Source organism: Ursus arctos, unplaced genomic scaffold (genome assembly GCF_023065955.2).
Source record: "Ursus arctos isolate Adak ecotype North America unplaced genomic scaffold, UrsArc2.0 scaffold_31, whole genome shotgun sequence".
Classification (NCBI taxonomy): Eukaryota; Metazoa; Chordata; class Mammalia; order Carnivora; family Ursidae; genus Ursus; species Ursus arctos.
This window is the reverse complement of record NW_026622997.1, coordinates 30,414,244-30,438,673: the sequence shown is the minus strand read 5'-3', so window position 1 is coordinate 30,438,673 and position 24,430 is coordinate 30,414,244. Positions and strand designations below refer to the sequence as shown.

The window sequence follows — 24,430 nt, the reverse complement described above, 5'->3', positions numbered from 1 at the left end:
GAGAGTGAGAGAGAGAGAGGGCACAAGTGGGGGGGCAGAGGGAGAGGGCGAAGCAGGCTCACTACTGAGCAGGGAGCCCAATGCAGGGCTCAAAGGAGGGGGTGGCGGTACTTGATCCCAGGACCCTGGGGTCATGATCTGAGCCTAAGACAGATGCTCAACTGACTGAGCCACCAGGCACCCTGGAATTTAGAAAGTTTTTAAGTTTCACCTAACTATAAAACTCTAAATCAGAAAGTTTTTTCTGGTTTGAGTGGCCATTACAAAATTAGTAATACACAATTGATCAAAATAACATGAATACTATGATTTTTGTAAGTATGACACATAAACACAAACAACACATTGGAGATGTATTTTTTTTTTAAAGATTTATTTATTTATTTTGAGAGAGAGAGAGAGCAGGAGCAGGAGCGGCCGAGGGAGAGAGAATCCCAAGCCGACTCCACAGAACCTGACACTGGGGCTCAATCTCATGACCCTGAGATCATGACCTGAGCCAAAACCAAGAGTCAGACACTTAAACACCTGTGCCACCCAGCTGCCCCAGGAAATGTATTTCTTTTTTTTTTTTTTAAGATTTTATTTATCTGAGAGAGAGAGAGGGAGCACAAACAGAGGGAGGAGGGGCAGAGGGAGAGGGAGAAGCAGGCTTTCCACTGAGCAGGGAGCCCCATGTGGGACTCGATTCCAGGACCCTGGGATCATGACCTGAGCTGAAGGCAGACGCTTAACCAACGGAACCACCCAGATGCCCCTGGAAATGTATTTCGTAATGAATCGATGGGCTGCTTTTTTCCCCCAGGTAGTTCATATGTTCATAGTTGAATATAACTTATTGCTGGAACAAGACTGCATTCAGCATCAATGCCAGGCCCATGTTTTCATTCACACTTCATTTTCATTTCCATCAGTAAGTAGAGGGGAATTGAGAATTTTGATATACATTGGCATCTAAATCTCAGTTGTTTACTGGAAAAAAAAACAAAAACTACAAAGATCTAAAAGATATTGTTGATGATTTTTCAGCTGACAATGCAAGTAAGTCCTTCTAGGTTTTGAAAGCAAAGATTTAGAAACCTCCTGACTTGAAAACAAAAAGAATTTGTTGTCCAGCTTTTAAGCCATTCATTTTCTCAGCACCCACAGCCACCAGCAGCATTGCAAATTGCTGCTTTGTTTAGTGTTCCAGGGCATTTCCCTCCCTGGACAGTCCACCATTGAAAGATAGTGGGTGAGGGAGTGTTGAGCCTTGTTACAGAAAGTATGGAAGGCGACAATGTGAAAGAGGACAGCAGTTTTGGGCGCCTTGGTGGCACAGTCGGTTAAGTGTCCACCTCTTGGTTTGGGCTCAGGTTGTGATCTCGGGGTCATGGGATTGAGCCCCGCATCAGGCTCCTCGCTCAGTGTGGAATCTGCTTGACATTCTCTCTCCCTCTCCTTCTGCTTCTCTCTCTCTCTAAAATAATTAAATAAATCTTAAAAAAAAAAAAAAGAGAGAGAGGACAGCAGTTTTGGTAAAGAGCACACTTGGAAGTTGAGGATCTGCAAATTGATTTTCTTAAAGCTCCTTGTACCCTAGACATACCCCACCTCCAATTAGAGCACCATTGACCTTCCCACTGGTGGAGGGTTTCCCATCCAGAATCCAGATTTCTTGTGCTCATAGATGTGTTATGCTTCTTTCTACTTAATGTTGTTTCCATGTTTTCCTACTGTCCTTTCTTTTGAAAAATTTTAAGGGCCATTGTGAATCCCAGCTCCTACCTAACGCTTCCTTCCCTTTCTTCTGAATTCCTACCACCCTTAGAGTTTGAACCTCACTTCCCATCCCACAATATGCATTGTGTTATACTGGTGGTTTTGTTTAATGACACTTTAAATAGACTGTAATGAAGTCCCTTGCAATAGGGCTCGGTGTCCTTGCAAAAGAAATGAGCTTTGATATCAGCCAGCACATAAGCTGCAGGAGGGCAAGGACTCCATCTGTTTTGTTCTGTGCATGTAGCCAGCACGAAGCACAATACTTGGCATGGAAGAGCTTAATATAGAATTCATTGAATAAATGAATGGACTTGCATTCAAATCATAGCTCCTTCATCACTTTTAAGCTGCGCGACACCCAGACATTCCTTTTAGAATTGAATCATTCAACAAACACCTGTTACATGCCTGCTAAGAGCCAAGCATTGTGCTGGGCACTGGGGATGTGAGTTGAAGATATGTCTGGGCCCTCAAGGAACTCATGCATCTGGTTATGAAGGCTGTTAAGTGAAGGGAGGTGGGTAGGACAGCCAGTGTGAGCGCCCAGAGGAAGGAAAAGGAGGGAGCTGTTAGCAGATGAAGCAGAGGCATGGGAAGCTCTCCTGGGCTAGGGCGTCACAGGCCTCATGTGCCCCGTATGGGAATGTGAACTTGACCTGACTGATTAGATATGCGGCAAGATGGAGAAGGAGTCAAAGGTGAGCACGCAGGAGAATATGAAGGCCTTAGCCGTGGCAGTGGCCGTGGCCATAGAGATGGAGGGATAGCAATGAGAGAGTGAGGGAGGATCTACCAGATTTCGTGATGGGCTGTGCACCATGAGGGGGATGGGGGAAGGAGCACCCTAGATTCTCAGATCTCTGTCTTTGGTGACAAGGTCAGTGAGTCAAATAATATGGGAAAAGAAGCGAGTTTGGAAGGCCTTGGGGAAGTTACCTGACCTTCTGGGTCTCAGCTTCTCCACATGTAACCCGAGAATAATAATATTCACGTCTCAGGGTTGCCACGAGAATGAAATAAGCAGGGAAACTGCAGGGCATAGACTAGATGCTCAGTCAACACTTCTGGGTGATACTAATAATAGTGCGTGCTCGAGCGCCAAGCACTTAATCCTCACAACGACCCTATAAGACAGGTACGATTAGTATCCCTATTTTATCAACATGGGGACTGAAGCACGGTCAGGTGAGCAGACTTGACCGAAGTCACCCAGTTAGTAAGTGGCAGAGTGTACTGGCCTCCCCCCTGCACTCCACTTTACTCTCTCTGTGACCCGAAATTGGACTTGAGGCAGGAAGAGAGGACATGGCAGGAGAGATGGACGGCAGACCCGATCAGGGGTTCATTCCAAGAGCAGTTTTTATTTGGAAATGTGGCTCCGCAGCCTGGTGGCAGTCTGAGGGCCCATGCTGTTTGGCTTGCTGGTTTGCTCTTCTTTCCAGCCCAGGGCACAGGGTCCTTGGGGTTAGGGCACGAGATCAAGTTCTCAAGGATCAACATCCCAGACAGCCTCAGGGGTCAGGGGCCTGGGGCTGGTGCCCATAATGAACTAGGCTCCATTCTGGACTGTCACGGTTGGAGGGCCGGGGCTCCTGGAACCAGGACCTCAGCTTCCTCTTCTGCGGGGGCTGGCATCACCCACAGGCCAGCTGTGGCCAGGTTCTGGTGGGTATGAGGTTGGGGGGGGGGGAAAGGGGATAGCAGAGGCTAATTTTCTGGTGCTGGGTCCAGTTTATCTTCCTGAGGGGTGGAAGCCGAGCTGGGAGCCTCATCCCCACCATTGAGGGACTTCTGCTGCTCACTGCTGCTGGGCGAGGGGGTCCTGTTGCCCTGGGATCCCCAGCGGGTCAGGCGCTTTAGGGAGGAGTCGCGGCGGGCAAGTAGATGTGGCTGGAAGCCTGTGAAGGAGCTGCTGGTGGTGGGACGCTTATCTGGCAGAGAAGAGGCAACCGCGAGTAAGGAGAAAGGGGCATGCACAGGGGAGAGGTTGAGGGGCCTTGTCTCAGCCCTTGGGGAAGAGGAGAACCCCCTGACCTTCAATCCCACGCAGCCTCTGTAGATCTGGAGGTATCCCTTCCTCCCTCCCTCCCTCCCTTCCCCCGTCCCACTCCAGAGCAAGCTGCAGGGTCTACCCCTTCTCACCTCCAGGTGCAATTGGATGCATGAGCCGGTTCATCTGAACATTCCAGTGTTTCACATTGGTGCTGGCCTGGCGCAGCTTCTGCTGGGCAGCCTGTGGGGGCAGGGCCAGCGGAGGGTGGGTCAGAGGCACCATCCTAGACGGGGTGTCTTGACCTTTTCAGGTTTACAGGCCTCTTAGAATCCGACAAAGGCTATTGATCATCTCCCCAGAAAAACTCACGTATGTTCATGAAGAGTTATATAGATGAACAGTTAACTTCCAATTTCAGGGGTCTCATAGACCCCCAAAGGGTCAAAAATCCTCATCATTATAGTTTCTATTCGTTAAGCAGCTAAGATGTGCTAAGTATATTTATTATTTTAGTTAACCTTCAGAGCAGAAGTTAACAAGTGCAAAAGAAGTTAAGCGATGGGGCGCCTGGGTGGCTCAGTCGGTTAGGCGTCTGACTTCGGCTCAGGTCATGATCCCAGAGTGCTGGCATCGAGCCCAACGTCAGGCTCCCTGCTCAGCGGGGAGCCTGCGTCTCCCTCTGCCTCTGCCTGCCGCTTCCCCTGCTTGTGCTCTCTCTCTCTCTCCCTTTCTCTCTGTCAAATAAATAAATAAAATCTTAAAAAAAAAAAAAAAAAAAAAAGGTAAGTGACTTGGCCCGGAACCTATGTTGAGCCGTAAACCACCGCACCACACCACCTCTCCAGGACCAAATGCAAAACCTCTGCTCCACTGTTCATCCAGCCATTAGCAGTGGTTGTCGGGTGAGGAAACCACAGAGGAACTTTTCCTTTCTATGTTACATGTTTCTGTGTCCGAATTTTTTACAATGACCATGTCAGCCAACAAGGCAAAATAAAATAATCAATATTAATAGAACATCAAAAATTAGGTGTGCCTGGGTGGCTCAGTCGGTACAGTTTCTGCCTTTGGCTCAGGTCATGATTCCAGGACCCTGAGATCAAGCCCGCATCTGGCTCCCTGCTCAGCCGGGAGTCTGCTTCTCCTTCTCCCTCTGCCTCTCCCCCCACTTGTGCTCTCTTTCTCTCTCAAATAAATAAAAATCTTAAAAAAAAAAAAAACATAAAAATTAAAAAACCGAAAAACAAAACCCAAACCCCTCTTCTATGGAGATTAGAGCCCAAGTACAGGGATAGCAAGGTAGAAGAGTATGAGGAAAAATTTCGCCCAGATTCATAACAACGATAAAAATAGCAGCTGATGTTTCTTCCGCACTTGCTACATACTAAACATCACCCATCAGCTCCTTTAATCTTCAGACGATGCTATCACAGGCCCCTTCCCCAGATGAGGGACTTGAAGCTCAGAGAGGTTAGGCAATTCGCCTGAGGTCACACAGCGAGGCAACGGCGGAGTCAGGGTCTGAGAGAAGGCGGCGGAGCCTGCGTGTGGAGGTGCTCCCGGCGCCGGCCTCCGCCCTGTGCTCCCCGCCCCCACCCCGGGCTCACCTCCACGTCCTCGTCGGCCCGCTGCCGGTTCTGCCGCACCTGCTCCAGCTGCTGCTGCGCTTGCTGCAGCGAGCGGCTCTGCTGCGCCATCTCCTGCTGCAGCTCCTGCTTCTCCTGCTGCGCGCGCTCGATGTAGCGCTCGTGCTCCTCCTTGAGCTGCAGCAGCTGCTTCAGCTTCTCCTCCTCCTCCTCCAGCAGCCTGCGGGGGACACCGGGTCGTCCCCAGAGCCAAGGCGCCTCGCAGGTGCTCAGCAAGCGGGACGCCGGGGCGTCAGGGGACGAGAACGAGAAGGGGTCCTACCTGGTCTGGGCGAGGCGCACGGCCTCCTCGTCGCGCCGAGCTTTCACCTCCAGGTGCAGGGCCTCCTCGAGCCTCTGCTGCATGTCCTCCAGCTCTTGGATCCGCTGCCGCTGCCGGGCAGCCTCCTCCTTCTTCAGTTCCATCTCAGCCTGCATGGAGGCCCGGGCCTGTGCCGGGACGCGGAGCCGCGTCACGGGGGGCACCGCATGGGGTAGGGGAGGCTGCAGGTACGCTGCCTTTCCCCAGGGCTCCGCTGGGCTGGCCCACATCGCCCTCTCCCTGTGAGGGTCGGGAGTTCCTTCAAGGCGGGATTCCTTCCTGATCTGATCTCTTTCTGGGAGCCTGACTAGGTCAGATAATGGTCAGTGAACAGATGCTACATGGGGGAAAGGGGCTCAAGTCACCCCCCCAGCACCAGCCTTAATAATTATTATTATGTGTTATAATATTGGGTATTATGACTATAATTAGGGCTAGCGCTAGTCAGGGAGTGACTATAATTATAATTGTCGTAACAACTAAAGGTGTTTCCTCAGCTGATTCTCATCGTACCTCCAGGAGCACAGTTAGCATCAACTGATAAGTGATTGAGGCACAGAGAAGCTAAGTAACTTGCCTGAGATCACAAGCCTCCTAAAAGGCAGAGCTGGGATCGAATCCAGCTGCCTCTAATTCCAGCTCTAGATCTCTTAAATCCTAAATCTGATTGCCTTTACATGCCTAGTCCGCCTCCACATTCATCCCTCCTTCTTCCCATCCTGCATTCCCCACACTGGATTCACTGTCAACTTAGACCAAGTCTAGTCCAATCTAGTCTAGCGTTGGTCCAAACTCATCCCCAACTAGGGGGTTTTCTGCAGCATCTCTGTCCAAACCTCGCTCCCAGCCAAGGTCTCCGAACCAGGCCCCGCTCTACACCTACAGCACTCAGCTCCGGCCCCACCCCATCTTTCATCTCAAGCTATCCCTCGCAAGGTTCCTGCACCCCCACTCCTTCCTCATCCCGCCTCTGGCACAGGCCCCATCCCAGACACATGTTTCAAGCGCACAGGCTCTGTCCCAAGTCCCTCATTCCAAGCCCCGCCTCCACGCCCTTCCTTCCCCAGCCCGCGGGCTCCGCCCCCGGCCCAGGCCCCGCCCCCGGCCCAGGCCCCGCCCCCAGCTCCCGGGCCGCGTGCCTCCGCATGCCTCTGCAGCTGGCCCGCGCCGGGTGAGCGCCCCACCTGCTCCGCCTCGCGCAGCTGGCCCTCGAGTGCCTGCTGCAGCTCGCGGTGCTGGCTGCGGCGTCGCTCCTCCTCCTCCTGCAGCAGGCGCTCGGCCTGCCGCTGCGCCTCCTGTAGCAGCTCCAGCTCCTGCAGCTTCCGCTCCTTCTCCTCCTGCAGCTGCTGCAGGCGCAGCAGCTCCTCCTCCTTGGCCGCCCGGCGTCGCTCCCGCTGCTCCCGTTGCTCGCGCCGCTTCTGCTTCAGGTCCTTGTGCAACGACGTCTTCCCCTCGGCCTGCAGCCGGATCGCGGTCTGGATGGCTGCGGAGGGTCAGGGAGGGGGTCAGCAGGTGGCCTAGCCGGGAGCAGCGGGGTCCTCGAGGTGGCCCACCTCCAGAAAGGGGCCTTAGAGGTGGCTCGAGGCAGTCGCCGGCCTCCCGCTGGGCAGTGTTATCACCCCCTTTCACAGAGGAGGCGACTGAGGCCCAGCCCGACCCCAGCCACCCAGCGAGCACTCACCAGCCGTCCATTCCTGGCGCTGGCGCGTGTCCGAGGCGCTCATCTCGTACGTGCGGGAGGCTGTCTTCACACAGAACATGCAGCGCTTCCCCTCTCGGTCGGGCAGCACCTGGGAGAGGGCAGGTGGCCCCCGACAGGCTGGCTTCACTGGGATGGGGCCACACCCGCCGCAGGGGTGCTCCAGCTCCATCCCCGACCCCTCCGTGCTGACCGTCCTCCCAGGGCACCGCTCCCACTCTGCCAGGAGCCTGTACGGCCTGGCATGGAGGTCAGTTATGGGTGCCCTTGTGTCCCCACCAGTCTTGTAGCCTCTGCTCTTTGGAGGTAGGGTGGGGGTGTTTTCATCTTGGGGTCTCTCCATGGGGCCTGGCACCTAATCCATTATTGAGTGTGGATGCAGATCATTCTTGAACACCACCAGTGACAGGGTCCTCACTACCCAAATCATTCATTTTCATATAACCCTGCCTTTTTGGGAAAGCTCTCCATTCATTCATTCCACAGATATTGGAACGTGTCTACTGAGTAGGGCTCATTGTTCTAGGCATTTAGGATACTGAGTTGTGCTGAACAGATCAAATCCCTGCCTCCCCTAAGCTTATATTTTAGCGGAAAATAACAGCTACCACCTGTTGAGCTGCTGTTGCTGCTGCTGCTGCTTCTTCCTCTTCTTCTTCTTTTAAGATTTTATTTTTAAGCAATCTCTACCCCCAGCGTGGGACTCAAAAACTCACAAACTGAGATCAAGAGTTGAGCACTCCACCAACGGAGCCCTCTGCGTGTCCCATATATTGAGCTTCGTAGGCTCTAGAGGCTGAACTAGTGTTTTATATGCACCGTTTTATTCACAGCTCTGGAACAACCTTGCCAGACAGGCATTATTTGCTCCACTTTACAGAAAAAGAAACTGAGGCTCTACTATGTCCAGGAACATGCCCAATTCACTCTGCCTGTTAGTGGTGGAGCTGGGCTCTCTGCCTAAGATCTGGCTCTGTCCTCAGTGACACCTGCTTCCTTATGTGACAAAGATGGAGAGAACCTAGGAGGGCTATAATAAAAAATTTTTATAATATTTAATTTATTTATTTGGAGAGAGAGAGAGAACAAGTGGAGGGAGGGGCAGAGGGAGAAGCAGACTCCCCCATGAGCAGGGAGCCTGATGCAGGACTTGATCCCAGGCCCCTGGGATCATGACCTCAGCCAGAGGCAGACGCTTAACTAACTGAGCCACCCAGGCGCCCTATAATAATAATTTTTAAAAATGTAAAATAACACATGTTGACAAGGGTGTGGAGAAAGTGGAGCTCTCATACACTGCTGGCAAGAATGTGCAATGGAACAGCTGCCGGGGAAAACAATTCAGCTATTTCTTAAAAAGTTAAACATAGAATTACCATATGATCTAGCAATTCTACTCAGTATGTATCCAGAGAAATGAAAACATATGCTCACCCAGAAACTTCTGCATGGATGGCCAAACCAGCTTTATTCACAATAGCAAAAAGATGGGAACAACCCATTGTCCATCAATGAATGAGCGGATGAACAAAATGTCGTCTATCTACACAATGGAATATTATTCACCCATAAAAAGGAATGAAGTCCCGACCCATGCCACAACACAGACGAACCTTGGAACGTTAGCTGAAAAAAGCCAGTCACAAAGGGACAAGATATTAGATGATTCCATTCTCTTCTAGGTACCCGGAATGGGCAAATTCGTGGAGACAGAAAGTAGAATAGAGGATAGCAGGGGCTGGGGAGAAAGGAGGGATGACTTATTTCTTAATAGGTAGAGAGTTTCTCTTTGCGATGATGAAAAAGTTTTAGAAATAGATAGTGGTGAGGGTTACACAACATTGTGAATGTACTTAATGCTATGAATTGTACACTTAAAATGGTTAAAATGGCAAATTTCATGTTAGGGGTGTGTGTGTGTATACACATATATTTTTTTAAACTACAATTTAAAATAATTGTTTTAAGCCTCCTAAAATAATAACAGACAGAGCCAAGGTAGGGAAAGGGCGGGGGGAAGGACAGGAGGAGAGGGATGTGGAGAAAAACTAGGGACGTATTGAGTTGCCAAAGGGAATGGAATTTGGGTGAAGGAGAAAAACTTTTCAAGGGGATTTTTAGAAAGTTTTGCTGTGGGGGGTACCTAGTTGGCCTAGTTGGTTAAGCCTCTGACTCTTGATTTTGGTTCAGGTCATGATGTCAGAGTCATGAGATAGAGCCCAGCAGTGGGCTCCTCACTGAGCGTGGAGCCTGCTTAAGATTCTCTCTCAGGGCACCTGGGTGGCTCAGTCGGTTAAGCAGCTGACTCTTGATTTTGGCTTAGGTCATGATCTCAGGGTCCTGGGATGGATTCTCCCTCTCCTTCTGCCCCCCCCCCTTCCCCATGCTCTCTCTCTCTCAAATAAGTAAATATATCTTTTTTTAAAAAAAGGATTCTCTCTCCCTCTTCCCCTCCCCCACACCCCTCCCCCATGCACTCTCTTTCTCTCTCTAAAAAAAAAGTTTTGCTGTGTAATGTGAGGCATAAGCCATCTCCTCTAAAATCCTTAGCAAAATCCACATTACTCACCAATGGCTTTAGTATTCGATTTGCAGTTTTGGGGTATTTTTTAAGTGCTGGCATGGATGAGAATGGCCTTGAGACACCCAGATGTATTTGGGTTACAGTCATCTAAGCAGACATTTGCCACGGTGGCTTTCACTCACCCTCCTCCCGACCCTCTTGCCTTCACACCTCCCCGGAGAGCCCCTGGGCCCTGGGTTGTGCTCTAGCCCTTCGCCCATTTCCCTCACCTCCACGCAGCATTGAGCATCCAGCGGGATAGTACCCCTTTTCTCTTTGCACTCTTCACTTCCAAAATAGCAGAGGGAGCTGGGCTGCAGCTGGAACCAGCGTTCTGCCCAGTTCCTCCGCAGGTGCCCTCGCTTCCACAGGTAGCCCTGCCAGAGCCAGAGCGAAGTCAGAGGCTTCACTGCACCCCCACGCCCCCTTCACCCTGCCTTGGGGTCCTCCCCGAGTTCCCAGCCTGACCTGCTTCAGGACATCTTGGATGAGCTCCTGGTAGACTTCATGTATGGCCATGCTGAGAGTGTCCCGCCCCACGCCTCGAAGACAGCGCCCCGAGTTGAAGAGCTCCAGGAACTGCCAGACGCTGAGGCCTCCGGTGGTCTGGGCCGCCTGGGCTTCCTGGGCCAGCAGCTCCTCCAGCTCACCCAAGCCCACCTCCAAGCTCATGCTGCTGAGCACTTTCTTCAGCAGGTATTCCACCTGGAGGAGGGGGCAGGCCTGGTGACTGCAGCAGGCAGAGCTGCCTGTGACAATACCGGGGTGGGGGGCCCCCCTCTGGCTCCCAGAGCCTGGGCGGAGGTGACCATGGACAGGGGTAGGGGAGCCAGACGACTAAATGTTGGTGGAAACCAGGGTAGATTTGGAGGGGGTGGGGATCCTGGAGTCCCAACTCCAACTCGGGCATCTCCTTCCCTTCCCCAGCTTCCAGGCCCACATCCCGCTCCTTCATGCTTTAAATTAAGGGCAGGGGGAAGGTTGAGGGCCGGGGGCCAGACAGAGGCAGCAGATCATAGAACACGTCAGAGGGGTGCAAGGGCCCTCTCCTCCCTTACTTTGCCGATGATAAAACTGAGGCCCAGAGGGGAAGTGACTTGTTCTAACTCATACAGCAAATTGGTGGCAGCCAGAACTTAATTCATGTCTCCTGAATCCCATCTGAGTCCTTATTCCAAGGCCCAACGCCAACCCCGAGGATCCTTCCCTTGTGGGAAGGCAAAGGGATTGGGGGTGGGGGTAAGCAGGGCAGGGACAGGAAACCTGCTACAGAGGAACAGGAAGTGGTGGTTGGGGTACATCCTGCTGCAGTTTGTTCATACAACATGTTGATCACGGCAGCAAGCAGCCTTCTGGCCTATGAGGGGCCCCCTTACCCTGACAAGCAGGGGTCTGACGGGGTGCCTGGCCAGGTGCCTGTGTGATGGACACGTCCCCTCCCTGCCCCAGCAGCTTCTTGGGACAGTCTCTTGAGGACTTGCACTCTGGAGATTACTGGGTCTCAGGAGTGGGGTGGGGTGCACCAGTTCAGGGATTAGGCATCTCCCTCACCCTTCCCACGACCAAGAGCAAGGAGGTAGATCTGAGTGTGATTAGATGTGCCAGGACTTCTTATAAACACAGAGGACCCCTCCCCTCCACACCCTAAGACCCAAATTCACCCCGGCATCTTCACAGCCACCAAAAGGGCTAAAGGTCAGGAGAAGGCTGAATGGGTGGGGGAGAGAAATGGAATGGGGGGGGGAGCACCTGCTCTGGCTTTGCCCATGAGTAGGGGCACAGACTCCAGGCCTCTACTCCCAGGATGCCCCCTCTGGAGCCCGGAGCTGGGTCTGCCCTGGCTCTCCTCTACATTAGAGAAGACAGTGAGGGAAAACTCGAGAACTGGGGCCACATTTGGTTGCCCCCTCCCACCCCTGGAGTAATGGGTCAGACATCCCAGGAAGTCTCCCTTCCCCTCATCTAGTAACCTTTTCAGATTGCCACAGTGCCTAAAATCCTGTCATTCGATCTCAAATGTTTTCATTTAAAAATGCCCGGTAAGGTATCAGGCATTTACGCCTCTGTGTAAACAGAATCTGTGGTCATTTTCCTCCTTGGGGGGCTAACAGAGCCCTAAAGGAAGTGTAGTTTTGGTTCTCCTGGGCACAGTGACTCTGATACAGGCCATTCTAGGCATCTGGAGACACCTGGGTGCAGAGAGGCACCAGCATGGGGAGACCAAGAAGAAAGGGGATGTGGGAAAGTTACAGAGGTGATTTGGCCTCCTTCATGGTTTTGCTGAGGCCCGGCCCCAGTGATTCAGTCCCTGGGGCGGCCAGCACCCTCACCTCATCAGGAACCATGATCAGAGGGTACTTGTCCTCAGACAGGAAGTTGAAGAGGCACCAGAGGCGGAAGGCATCCTCATTGGAGAGCATGCTGTTCCCGTTGCTGTCCACCCGGTAGTTCTTCTTGGCCGTCAGGGTCCAACACAGCTCATCAAAGTGCTCCTTAACGAAAGCCCCCTCCTCCACCTGCCACCAGGCCTGCAAGTCAGCCAGAACGGCCACCCCATCCCTGCTCTACCACCAAACAAGGCTCTAGCTGCTTTCGTGGGGTCACCTACTCCCCTGCTCCCCACCCTGCCAAGTTGAGGCTCTAACTTAGGAATCCCTGAGCTGCTTATCAGGTAACTAGCTGATTCCAACCACCCGCCCCCTCCACACCCACCCGAGTCCCCTGCCAGTAGAGAAACTAGTCCCTCGGCGCAGGGGAGAAAGAAGGGGAGGCCAAGGTAGGGGGATGGACGACCATGAAGAACCTAAGCAAGAGTGACAGCTGGGGGGGGGGGGCGGGCAGGGGGCACAGCACTGGGGGGAGCTGGAAAGCCCTTGGTAAAGGCGACAGCCGGAAATGGGAGGTCAGCCTAGGCAGGGATGGGGAGGAAGGGTGGAGGCTGGGATACAGGTGAGGGAGATGGCGGAGGGAGATCGAGGGAGCAGGAGGGGACAAGTGGCTGGAATGTGAAGGACAACCATGAGGGAAGAGACGGGATAGTGGGGACGGAAGTGGGAGTTTATAGGTGGGAGGAGTTGGGGTGGCAATGTACTGGGGCGCTGGCCAGACTGGGAAGTGGGGAGAAGTGCTCCCTTGAGTGAGGCCCCACCTTGTCCAGGATGTACTTGTTGAGGTAGGGCATGTATCCCTGGCTGGACACAGGGCCGTCGTCGTCATCCCGGAAGTGCTCCTCCAGAGCCACAGGGTCGTGGGGGATGTGCAGGACCGTGTACAGGTTGTGGGACAGCACCTGAGACAGAGTGGCAGTTTGCCTTCCCGTGCCCCAGCCGAAACTGGGCTAGAGGGCTGCTCCCACCTCCTGGCTTGTCGCCATTCGCATCCTGGCTAAGTCCTCTGCACACATTATTCAATTCAATCGTAACTAAAACATAGGCATTTGTATACGATGGAATATTATTCAGCCATACAAAAGAAGGACATCTTGCCATTTGCGACGACATGGGTGGACCTTGAGGGCGTTATGCTAAGTGAAATAAGTCAGAGAAAAATATATACCATATGATGATCTCCGTTATATGTGGAATCTAAAGAACAAACTAACCCCCCATCCCCCACCCCAAGCTCAAAGACACAGAAAACAGATCGGTGGTTGCCAGGGGTAGGGGGTAGGGGTGGTGGGTGGAACGGGTGAAGGGGGTCAAAAGGTACAACTTCCAGTTATAAAATGTCAGGAGGAGGAGACTATAGTTAATACTGTATGCCTCTCTGAAAGTTGCTAAGAGTAGATCTTAAAAATTCTTATCCCAAGAAAAAAGTTTTGTAACTCTGTATGGTGATGGATGTTAACTAGACATTGCGAAGGTGATCATTTCACAATATTTACAAATATCACATCATTATGTTGTACACCTGAGATTAATATAATGTTATATGACAATTATACCTCAATAAAAACAAAAAACCTAGAATGTGCACCCTTACTATGCACTAAGCACTGAGCTAAGCACGTTATCTATAATTCACTTAACCCCGTGACAACTGTTAATATCCCCATTTTACTGAAGAGGTAACAGAGCTAGGACTCAAGCCCAACCAGCCAAGCTTTCAGCCACTTCATTAGGTAGGGATGTCCTGTCTCTGCAGACAAAGACACCGAGTCAAGAGATTCAGTAACATGTCCAAGGACCCACAGTGAGCAAGAGTCTGGGATTCGAACCCAGCTCCGCAGATCCCAAAACCCAGGTGCTTCCCAGGATGCTGGGCTGTCAAGAGGGAGGTGGTTGTCACCCCAGGGCAGGAGCCCCGAATTTCTCATCGTTCCCATCAAAGACTCGGTGTTCGGGCTGCGGTGTGCCTGCCCCAGGACGGGCAAGTGCAGTTCCAGTCACTGTCCTTCAAAGACAGAAGGGAGCAGGAGAGGGTGGAGAAGCCTCATGAAAAATGGTCTGTGACATGTGGAGGAAAAGGCCTAGAACGGACGGTGGCTGGGATGGTGTGAAGGGGAAACACGAGTTGAATAACAAACCCACCGTAATAGAACAAAGAGATTGAAGTTTGAATGAGATCAGGAAAAAATAAAATTGCCTTGGGGGTAATTCTGTCATAGTACTTATCACAGAGTGAATGATTAAACTACTCATTACCGGGGCGCCTGGGTGGCTCAGTCGGTAGAGCCTCTGACTTGATTTCTGCTCCGGTCCTGATCTTGGGGTCGTGAGATAGAGCCTCACATCAAGCTCTGCACTGAACAGGCAGTCTGCTTGGGATTTCTGCTTGGGATTCTTTCTCTTCCTCTTTCTCTGCCCCCCGCCTCCCCGATCGCACACACACACACTCTCTAAGTAACAAAATAAAAAATAAATTTTAAAAAATAGTCATTATTGCACACCTACTATGTGGCAGTCACTGTATGAGGTGCTTTCTATACCCCATGTCCAACCTCCACAACAACTGTGATACACAGACATTATCCCTGTTTTTCGGATGAAGATGCCGAGGCTCGGGGAAGTTCAGAGTAAACGGCGGGGCTGAGCTTGGAACCAGGTGTGCCTGGCTCTGAAGGCTGCCTCCCTCACTGTTACAATGTGGACCCCGAGACTCTCTGCAGGTAGATCGGGAACTCTGGAGACAACGTCTCAGCTCATCTCTATGTCCCACGGCCCCCGTGTCCTCTTCTGCGCATGAAAGGCAGTCAATGGATGCTGAGTAGAAGGGCTGCTTCCACCAGGTAAGCTTAGAATCAGTTCCTGAGACAGGAGCTGGCAGCATCCCAGAGGAGGCACGTGTGCCAGATCTTCACTTCTTTATTATCTGGTGACAGGAGATGGGACAAAGGATTGAGACTTTTCCCCAGTATTCTCCTGCACCTCAGGCTCGACTTAGGCAAAGCAGAAGTTGGAAGGCCCAGCAAGAGGGTGCTTCTCTTTTCCCTTCCTCCGCTCTGGGCAGCCATCCCTGACCCCCGCCCCCACCCTCCACCCCATCATCTCCTGTGCCAGGTTTGGTTCTAGAGGACATCTTCAGTTTCTTCCTGATGAACTCTGCCCTCTCCACCCATATTTGGTAATGGAGCCTCGCTTTTTCTTGGAGAAATACCTCTCCCCATTCTCAGTATCTGTGGTATGGACTATTTGCATCCCTAGACCACCCGGCTGCAGGGGTGGACATATCGGAGTCACGGTGATTGGCTCAAGGAAGGGCACGTGACAAATCCTGGGCCAATGAGAATCAGCCCTATGATTTTTGCTTCCGCTAGTGGAAAGAGGTAAACTCTCCCCATAGAATTGTTAAGCTGTCGGACGGGAGATAAACACCTTCACCCTCTGAGCCTCGGTGTCATTATCAGTAAAACAGTAGGATAATACCTGTCCGGTGGAGAGGCTGTGAGGATAGAGAGAGGATATACAGAGACAGCCAGAATTAGATCTGCACAGAACAAATGTTAGATCCCTTCCTGTATAGAAAGCCATCGAATTGACATAGATCAGAAGACTGATAACATTTGGTACTGAAGAGGTTGTGGAGAAATAGGGACTTGAATGCCCTACTGTTGAGGTGTGAATTGGTAATCTTTCTGGAGGGCAAGAATGTATCAAACTTAAAATTGGGCATGATCCCAGCATTTTCGTGTTTTTTTTTTTTTTTTAAGATTTATTTCACAGAGAGAGAAAGGGAGAGAGAGTAAGCTGGGGGAGGAGCAGAGGGAGAGGGGAAGCCAACTCTCCACCGAGCAGGGGAGGGATTGATCTCTGGGTTGGGAGATCAACCAAGAGTTGGTGGTGAAACTGACTGAGACTGTGCCACCCAGGCGCCCTGCCCCCGCAGTTCAAATCATCTAACTTGTAGATGCTCAAGGGAACAGAGCTACATGTACAAGAATGTTCACTAGGCATTGTTCATAACATGAGGAATTGGAGACAGCTCAAGGCTCCTTCAGTAGGGAACAGGTACATTGCGTCATGGACCTATGTGTGGTTGGAAAGATTTTACATCTGCCACTTGTGTGCTTATGGGCAAGTGACTTAACTTCTCTTAAACCTTGGTCTCCTCTCCAAAAGGTTTTTTAGAATGAAGAGCTTAACCCAGCACCTGGTGCATAGCGCATTGTTTAATAAAAGTTGAGTGCTATTTTTATTATGTTTTTATGAACAGACATGGAAAGATATGCATACTATACTGGCTGGTGAAAAACCAAGCTGTAGAATGAAATGTTTGTAAAATAAATGTGTGCAAAGACTTGGTTGAACCATAGCAAATTTTAATAGCTGTTTTAATAGGTTGAAACAATAAAATGTCAGCAATTTCATACGGTTCAACCTAATATGTTCATGTACACATAGGAAAAATCTAGAAGACTCAGCAAACTGTTAACAGCTATCACCCCACCATCCTTCCCCAGGGAGGGGAGGAACTTTCATCATCTTTAACATTACATTTGTCTTTGAATTTTTTTTAACCAGTAACATGTTTTACTTATAGAATAAATTTCATCTTCTTTAAAATTATATTCTTCTGCACTCTGATTTTTGTTTAACCAGGAGCATATATTGTTTTTATGACAAAAATTTAAAACTATAGAGATAAAAAGCAAAGAGTGCCATTAACCACTGTTACTAATGTACCCTGTTGTTAAGTTGCTCTATAATAACATTCCTTTGCTAGTCCCTTTTTGTGTGAGCATTTCTGGGTGCTCTACATTCCTTGAGGGCAGCAAGGACTCTAATTTAAGGCCTGATTCCAGAGCTCAGTACGATGTCCTGCACACAATAAGTGTTTTTGACTGACTCCTCAAGTCTAACTTAAATGTTCTAATGGTTTCCCGTTGTTCTCAGAGTAAAATCGCAAGTCCTTCCAGAGGCCTCAGGCCCCCTAGGACCCGACCTGCTGCACGCTTTCTGGTTTCATCCCTCTTGCTTACTTCTCTGCAGCTACTCTGGCCCTCTTGACATTCCTCAGACAAGCCAGGCACACACTTGCCTCAGGGCCTTTGCACTTGCTATGTCTTCAGCCTGGAACATTGTTCTCCCAGGTCCAGGCATGGCACACACCCTCTTCTCCTTCCAGTCTTTACTAGATGTCACCTTCTCAAGGAGGACTTCTCTGGACCACCTTATTTAAATCTATAACCTCGTCCCCTCTGCCCCCACCCCCAATCTCTATCCCCGTTTCTGCTTTACTTCCATGTCATATATCATTTTCCATCACATAATACATTTTTACTTATTTTGTTGCTCATCTGTGTTCTCTGACTAGAATGCCAGCACCTCAAGGGTGGGGATTCTTGTCCCTTTTATTCACCATTGTATTCACTGCTGTATCATATCATGGACACGAGATAAATATCTGTTGAACGAACTTAAATGCTTCACGGGAAGAAGTAGGAGAAATACAAAAGTCAGACAGACATGGATTGAATCTCTCTGAGCAAATTAACCTCACTGGGCCTCAGTTTTCACAGGTCTAAAAACGGGGTTCAAAGAGATGCGGTACAACCCCACCCCCACCCCAGGATAGAAGGGGCCACACAGCAGCACACTTATTCGAGCTGTTCCTTGCCTCAGTTCATTCGTCCACACTGTCCTGTAAGACCTGCCTTCCTCACCTGTACCGTTTGCCGGTGGAATCTGAGGGGTCCGGCACAGAGACTCCAATCCCTGTGAACTGTCAGGTGTCAGGACAAGAAGGAATTAAAGGCCCCAGACACTGGGGGCTCAGGGCCTCTCCCTGGAGAGCGCGGCTGACCTCAGGCTGCCAGGCTTCCTGTGCCTGGGCGAGGGTTGGGGCTAGAGGTGGGGAGAGGGTGTGACCGGAGGAGGGTCACGCTGGAAAGGAAATGGCAGGGGTGGAGGCCAGAGTGTGCAGGAGCGCAGGGGCTGGTTTCAATGAGAGCCCTGGAGGCAGGGACTCTCATTATCCTCCTTTTAGAGATGAGGACATCAGGGCGCAGGGAAGTGAAGTGTCCTCCTGGAAGTCGGCCTCTAAAGGCCTCTAGATCTCTGTGCCACTTTAGCTCTGGCTGAGCCTCAGAATCACCTGGGGAGCTGGTGAAACCCTGCGCTGGGCCCGCCCCTCCCGACTGACTCAGAGTTTCCAGGGGTGGGGTCCAGGTGTCTGTAGCTTTCAGAGCTGCCATTCGGGCTCCCTCTGAGAGGACGCTCACAGTCTCACCGCCCAACCAGGCAGCCCCGGACCTCGGAGTTGGCAGCCCCTGACCTTTGAGAGGCTTCATTTACGCACTGTTTCCTCTGAAGGCATGGGGGGAAGTGGTTCTCCTCAAGGGGCTTGTGAGTTCCCTAGAAACTCAAGTGTGGGGATGGGGCAGGTGCCGAGCCCATGGTCCTGCGGTTCCCAGCCTTCACTGGTTTGGGAACCCATGCAGAGCACCGAGTAATGGCTGCAGAGAGAATGAATAATCTCTCTCTTACTTAGATGGCCTATAGTTTTTTTTTAATGTATCTAGGTGCCAGGTGATTCTTTTACAATATACAGATCCTTTTAAGAGTTTACTGAAGGTCTTTTCCCCAACCAGCGGGTACTAAAGCACAACTACTATCACGAGGGAGGAGCACTGGAAATTTTAAAAGGTGGAACTCTCTGGATGAGGTGTGTGCCTGTTGACAGCCAGAAAGGGCTAGAGGTGGGGGGGGGGGGGTGACTCAGTCAGTTAAGCAACTGCTTTAGGCTCAGGTCAAGATCTGGGGTCCTGGGTCCGAGCCCCGCATCTGGCCCCCTGCTCAGCAGGGAAATCTGCTTCTTTCTTTCTCTCTGCCCCTCCCCACCGTTTGTACTTTCTCTCACTCTCACTCAAATAAAGAAAATCTTTTAAAAAAAGAAAACGAAAAAGAAAAAGAAAGGGCTAGAAGGGGTTGAGGGTGGGCACCAAAGGAAAGACAGGCTCGGAAAAGGGAAAGGGGAGACTGCATCAAGAGTCAATTTCATCTACTTGACGTACTTTGTTAAAATGTCTTTTAGTAGGCTAGCTGGCGATCCCCAGTCCAACCCTCTGCCTTTCCAGATGGGAAACCAGAGGCTCAGAGATGGCGATCACCTCCCCACGGTCTTCTCGCTGGGGAGCAGGCCTGTGTGGCTCTGAGTCAAGTGCTCTGCACGTCACTAAATCGTCCCACCACTCCCTGCCATCCTAGCCCAAGACCAGCAGCACGGAGGGGTCAGAACAAAGCTGAAGATCCCAGCCAGCAGATTCCTGGACTGGAGTTGCTCTTAATTTTCCCTCCACCATAGTGAAGGTTGTTGTCCCCGTCCAGAGGCAGAGCCTGAAGCTCAGGAGCCTGGAAGACCTGAAAAAGCCAAGTCGGGAAGGCCCCAGGTTGCCCTCCCTGCCCACCCCGGCTCCTGCCAGTCAAGGGGAAGGGGCAGGCCTGCTGCCTCCTAAGAGCTCATTGAGCCAGAGACACACTGGTCCATCCACATCCCCAATCCCAGGGCCCTCACCCCAATTCTCAGCTGATTCCCCACTAGGCCTAGAACCAAGGCTGCTCCCCTAGGGAAGAGGATGTGGCCATGAGGAAATCCATCATTGCCAAGGCTCTCCTCCTTGCAGCCATCTGGCAGCACCACTGCTCCCTCCCAAAGTTCTTTCGAGAAGGAGGTTCTGGGGACCCTGGGAATATCGTGCTCCGCCTAAATCCATCCTGGGCACAAGCACCATGCCTGTTAGTCTAATTGTACTTTTCTCCACTCACCTGGCCAAAGGCAGTTGTACTCTTTACAAGAACCCGAACAGAGGGAAACTCATCTGCTCTCTCCCAGAAGCCTTCTCTTCTCCAGAGAAAACCATCCTGTCTCCTTGGGCTACTTCTCAGAGGCCTGGCTGCTCTTCCTCCTCCCTCATCATGGCTTTTTGCCCACAGCCAGTGGCAGCCTAACACATCAGGGAAGTGGTGACTGTCACAGACAGACATCGCTTGCTGGGCTGGTGCACGTCTCCCTTCCTGGTCCCAATCCAGGACCCTAAAGGCCAGGGACGGTATTAGCGAGGACAGACTAACCCCAAGGTCTTTTCCCTTCTCCCCCGAGTCTTTTCAGGGGTGGGGTTGGCCCCTGCTGGTATCTCTCTCATCTGCTTCTTCCTCTGACTTCTGACCACTTCTCTATTGCTCCTTTGCCTTTCCGGCATCCCTGCCCCCAACACTATCACTACTTCCTCCTATTCCAGCATCCCTCACTATGGTCTCAGGGAAGAACTGCCTTCCCTATCCTTCTCAAGCGTGACAATGGGCCCTACTGTATCTGCCTCAGCCACCACCCGGCCCAAACTCCCATCGCTAGCAGAGATTCCCAGAGTGGACACGTTTTCTGTGGAGTGGGGGAGAAAGTACCTTTGCTCCTGTGTGACAAAAGGCTACTGAGAGTGGGCTCAATTTGAGCCGTGATACAGTACGGACGGTGGACAGTTCAAGTATGTAAGCTCCTAATAGAACTTCCCTGCAATACTCGACCTGTGGGGGTGGGGAGGGGGCATCGATCCAGCTGGAGGCCAAGATATGAGGGTCAGGGTAGGAAGTCTTACTGGCTGATGGCACCAAGAAAAGGGGAACCCCTTTCCATATGTGAGGGGCAGGCATAGAGAGCCTGGAGCGGTTACAGGGTACAGGTAATGGAGACAGATAATGGTACCTTGGAGACAACAAACTATGGAGGCTGGGATTGTTCCTACAAGACATGAAAGGCCGTGGGAATGGGTGTAGGGCGTGGGTTTCTGCAGGGATAGGTTTTGGATGATCTGCTGTTCTCCTGTCTATCCTCAAGCCCCCACTAGAGGACGTGATCTGCAATAAGAGGATTGAAGTAGAATGTAAGGAAGAATCTGCCTGTGGAGGAAGCCTTCTGGGTGATCAAAGGCAGTAGTGGCAGTGGGGAGTCAAGAATCATTTTTTGGATGCTCATAAGTCTGGCTAAGGGATAGACTATGGGATGGGACCAGTTTGGAACATCCAAGTTTACTGTGTTCAGCAAAGAAGGGGGTTGGAATGGGGGTGGGGCATAATGCCTGTCCTGCCTTATTCATCTCGTTGGCAGGCACCTCCTACCTTGGTCATTAAAAATGGAGGTTTCCTTGAGGCTGCAGGCCTCCTTTGGTGGTGCCCAGAAGAGACACCTGAAATCTAGGGCCTAGCTTCATGCCAGGCACATAGTCACTCGGTAAACATGTGAACTGAAAGAATGATCCCCTGAGGCAGGTCACCGAGAGCTGAGGCTTACCCCTGCTCCTGTCTCCTAGGGTTCCCTTGTTCCAGTGGCCTGGGGCCTTGCTTCCTCCCCACTAAGCAGGGTGGAGAAGGCAGCACCAAGCCAGGACTGGAGGAAGGAAGGAGAGAAACTTGCTGCTCTCCCAGGAATTGTCTAGGACTAAGTACCGATCTGTAGGGCAATCACTGATGGGGCTCTTCCTGGACTCAGATTCAACCCCCTCCCTGCCTGAGGTCCCAAGGCCAAAGGGAACAGCTTCCCAACCCGGCGTGTGGGAGGAGGGGGCGGTGAGCTGGGCGGCTGCAGAACAGGGTCTCAGTCCTTGCCCCTTCCCAGTGCTGTTGCCTCTGGGAGGCAGGGTTCAGAGGGGCTCTTCTCTGCCAAAGGTGACCCAGTCAGCCTGGTTTGGAACTGGGAGAGGCTCTTTAAGCCTCTCTCTCAGCTCCAGGAGGAAGTGACTGACAAGTACTAGCTAACTGTCTCTCTTCAAAGTCAGGAGGAAGCAGCAGGAAGGAGTAGGGTGCGTGCCCAGGCTTCACTCTGGGGGAGACGTGTGCTCATCACACGGAGTGTAAGCTGTAGCCTGGCCCACTGGCCTTCAGAACCTCAGGGTGCCACCTCCACCCTCCAGAGAGTCGGGGGGCAGGTCTGGGGGCAGAGGCTCTGCAATTCCTCCCTGGGGCCCCAGACCCCGCGCAGCAGCATCCACCGGGCTGCGTCGTCCCGGTTACCCAGTCCCGGCTCCCCTCCCCAGGCCTGGGCCTCTGGGTGGCTGAGTGCCATCAGCTCAGCGCTGCTGCCTGGCTCCTGGGCGGCAGGGGCCGAGGAGGCATGTGTGCCGGCCTCCCCTGGGCCCTGGGGGCCCCTCACCTTGAGCTGGGACTTGGAGACCTTGCCACTCTTCTCCACGTCCAGGGCGGTGAACGCGTACCAGATGGATTTGAGCAGCTCCTTGCGCAGGGCCATGGCTGAGGTGCCCGCCCGGCCCGGGGGCGGCTCTGACACCGAGATCCGGTTTCAGGAAATGCAAACGGCTGCGGAGACCGCAGAGGGGCCATGGCGCGGAGCAAGAGCTCCACCTGCCTGCTCGCGCGGGCTCCCCGTGCTGCCGGGAACCGGCCTATTGCTCTTGCAGTGCTCATGGCCTCACTCTCTGCTTGGGACCTGGGGACCAAACCCTGGACAGCCGGAGCCCTGCTTCTGGTCAGTGTGGCTCCCCAGGCGTCAGGCCCTTTAGAAGTCTCCTCAGCCCCAGAAACTTCCGGGCCTTCCTGGGCTCCCAGAGGCAGCCTGCTGAGGGGAGGGGAGGAAAAAAAAAAAAAAAGCAAGCCCACCCTGGCTTTCAGAGGGTGGTGGCAGAGGGTACCCTGTCTCAGTGCCACACTTACCAGGCGGGAGGCCTTGGATGAGTTACTAACCTCCTTGAGCAGTTCCCTCAGGGTAGAGCAGGAAACATACCCACCTCACACAGTTGTAAGGTCTGGGGTTGGAGGTAAAGCAGAGCAGGCATCTCTTTTAGGGCCATCTAACATCACTGTGGTGGTGGGGCTCCTCCCAAGCGGAAGAAAACAAAGGCGATGACACAAAGTTGGCGGAGGAACGGGGCCAGGGCACCTCTCCAGGTCAGGCGGGCTTGGCACGTGACTGGTTGCCTCCCCATCCTCTGGGCTTTGGCTCTGAAAGGCCTCGGCTCAGAAAGCTGCCCACTCTGGGGCCCACTGGCCCTGAGGATGGGAGCCAGTTTCTGAATCACACAGCTGAGGGGGGAGAACCTTGTGGGGGGCCAGCTCCAGGGTGCTGACAGCAGGAGGCCTGGCACTCAGGGCCCTCCACGGCATGCTTCCCTTTCTTCAGATCCACTGCCTGTGAGGGCTGGGACACACTCACGCCCAGAACAGTGGTCATGGATGTTGGAAGCCTGCTTGGGTAACCGAGACATCCCTCTCCCTGGGGGCATGCCCCAGCCCCCTCTGCTTCCAAGGAGCTGCTGGCACGAGTAAATGGAAGAGGAGAGGGTACCCGGGCTGGGGGGAGGGGTTCCATTCCCAGGTGGCAGGAACGGGCTGGGGCACATCCATCGCCCTGGGGAGAGGAAAGGAGGCCCCTACAATCCCTGCAATGCTCCCATACCGGAGGAGGCAAACCCAAAGAGTTCTTCCCATCAAGTCCCCTACGCTACATCCCTCCCTTCCCACCAGGGCTGGTCTGATCTTCCCACACACTTTTCACTAGGGTCCAATCGTGGCTTTGGGATCCCATAGCATGGTCCCAGACACCTCCCAGTGGGCGTCCCCAGAGCCGGGACTTCAGTACCAGAGCAGCAGAGGCATCAGAGACCCTTGCTAACCTTGGCAAAGGCACCTCCTACCCCCACTCCATGGTGGGGCTTTGCCCACATGGAGCAGCTGACCATGCGCATAGCATACATGGGAGGGGGCTGGGCACGGAAGGGCTTCTGTATCACAAGAGGTAAGGTAGGAGAAAACACAACTCCTCCAGTCCAACCACCCTGATGCCAGAAATCCAACCAGAGCCTGGGGGCAGTGGTCACCCTGGGCCCATCTGGCCACCCTGGAGCCCACCTGCTCAGGTAGAGGCAGGAAGCCCCCGGTGGCTCCTTGGGGCTTTTCTTACACCTGGCCTTCCTCCCCCTGTGCCCCTGGGAGGCCAGTCCCACCAGCCTGGCACTGACGCTGAGTGGGGTTGTGCCAGGGATACAGGGCTAAGAGCCTGATTTGACCAGCCCTGCTATCAG

At 52.5% G+C, this 24,430-nt stretch overlaps 1 protein-coding gene across 3 annotated transcripts; it reads right to left on the bottom strand.

Annotated features, from left to right (window-relative positions):
- Positions 1-3,105: 3,105 nt before the first annotated feature.
- DEF6 (DEF6 guanine nucleotide exchange factor) lies at positions 3,106-24,373 on the bottom strand. 3 transcript variants are annotated; one of them, XM_057304809.1, is made up of 12 exons: positions 23,094-23,213; positions 22,546-22,709; positions 13,115-13,255; positions 12,297-12,482; positions 10,435-10,671; positions 10,197-10,343; positions 7,386-7,494; positions 6,889-7,187; positions 5,666-5,832; positions 5,365-5,563; positions 3,907-3,997; positions 3,106-3,695 (listed from the first exon to the last, which is right to left on the bottom strand). In XM_057304809.1, exons 2-12 carry the CDS (start codon positions 22,639-22,641, stop codon positions 3,472-3,474), a joined length of 1,896 nt encoding a protein of 631 aa, XP_057160792.1. In that variant the 5' UTR covers positions 22,642-22,709; positions 23,094-23,213; the 3' UTR covers positions 3,106-3,471. The 3 variants fall into 3 exon arrangements, with proteins under 3 accessions (XP_057160792.1, XP_026338505.1, XP_026338501.1); XM_026482720.4 differs by lacking the exon at positions 22,546-22,709 and having other exon boundaries at positions 23,138-24,373; XM_026482716.4 differs by having other exon boundaries at positions 22,546-23,216.
- Positions 24,374-24,430: the final 57 nt, after the last annotated feature.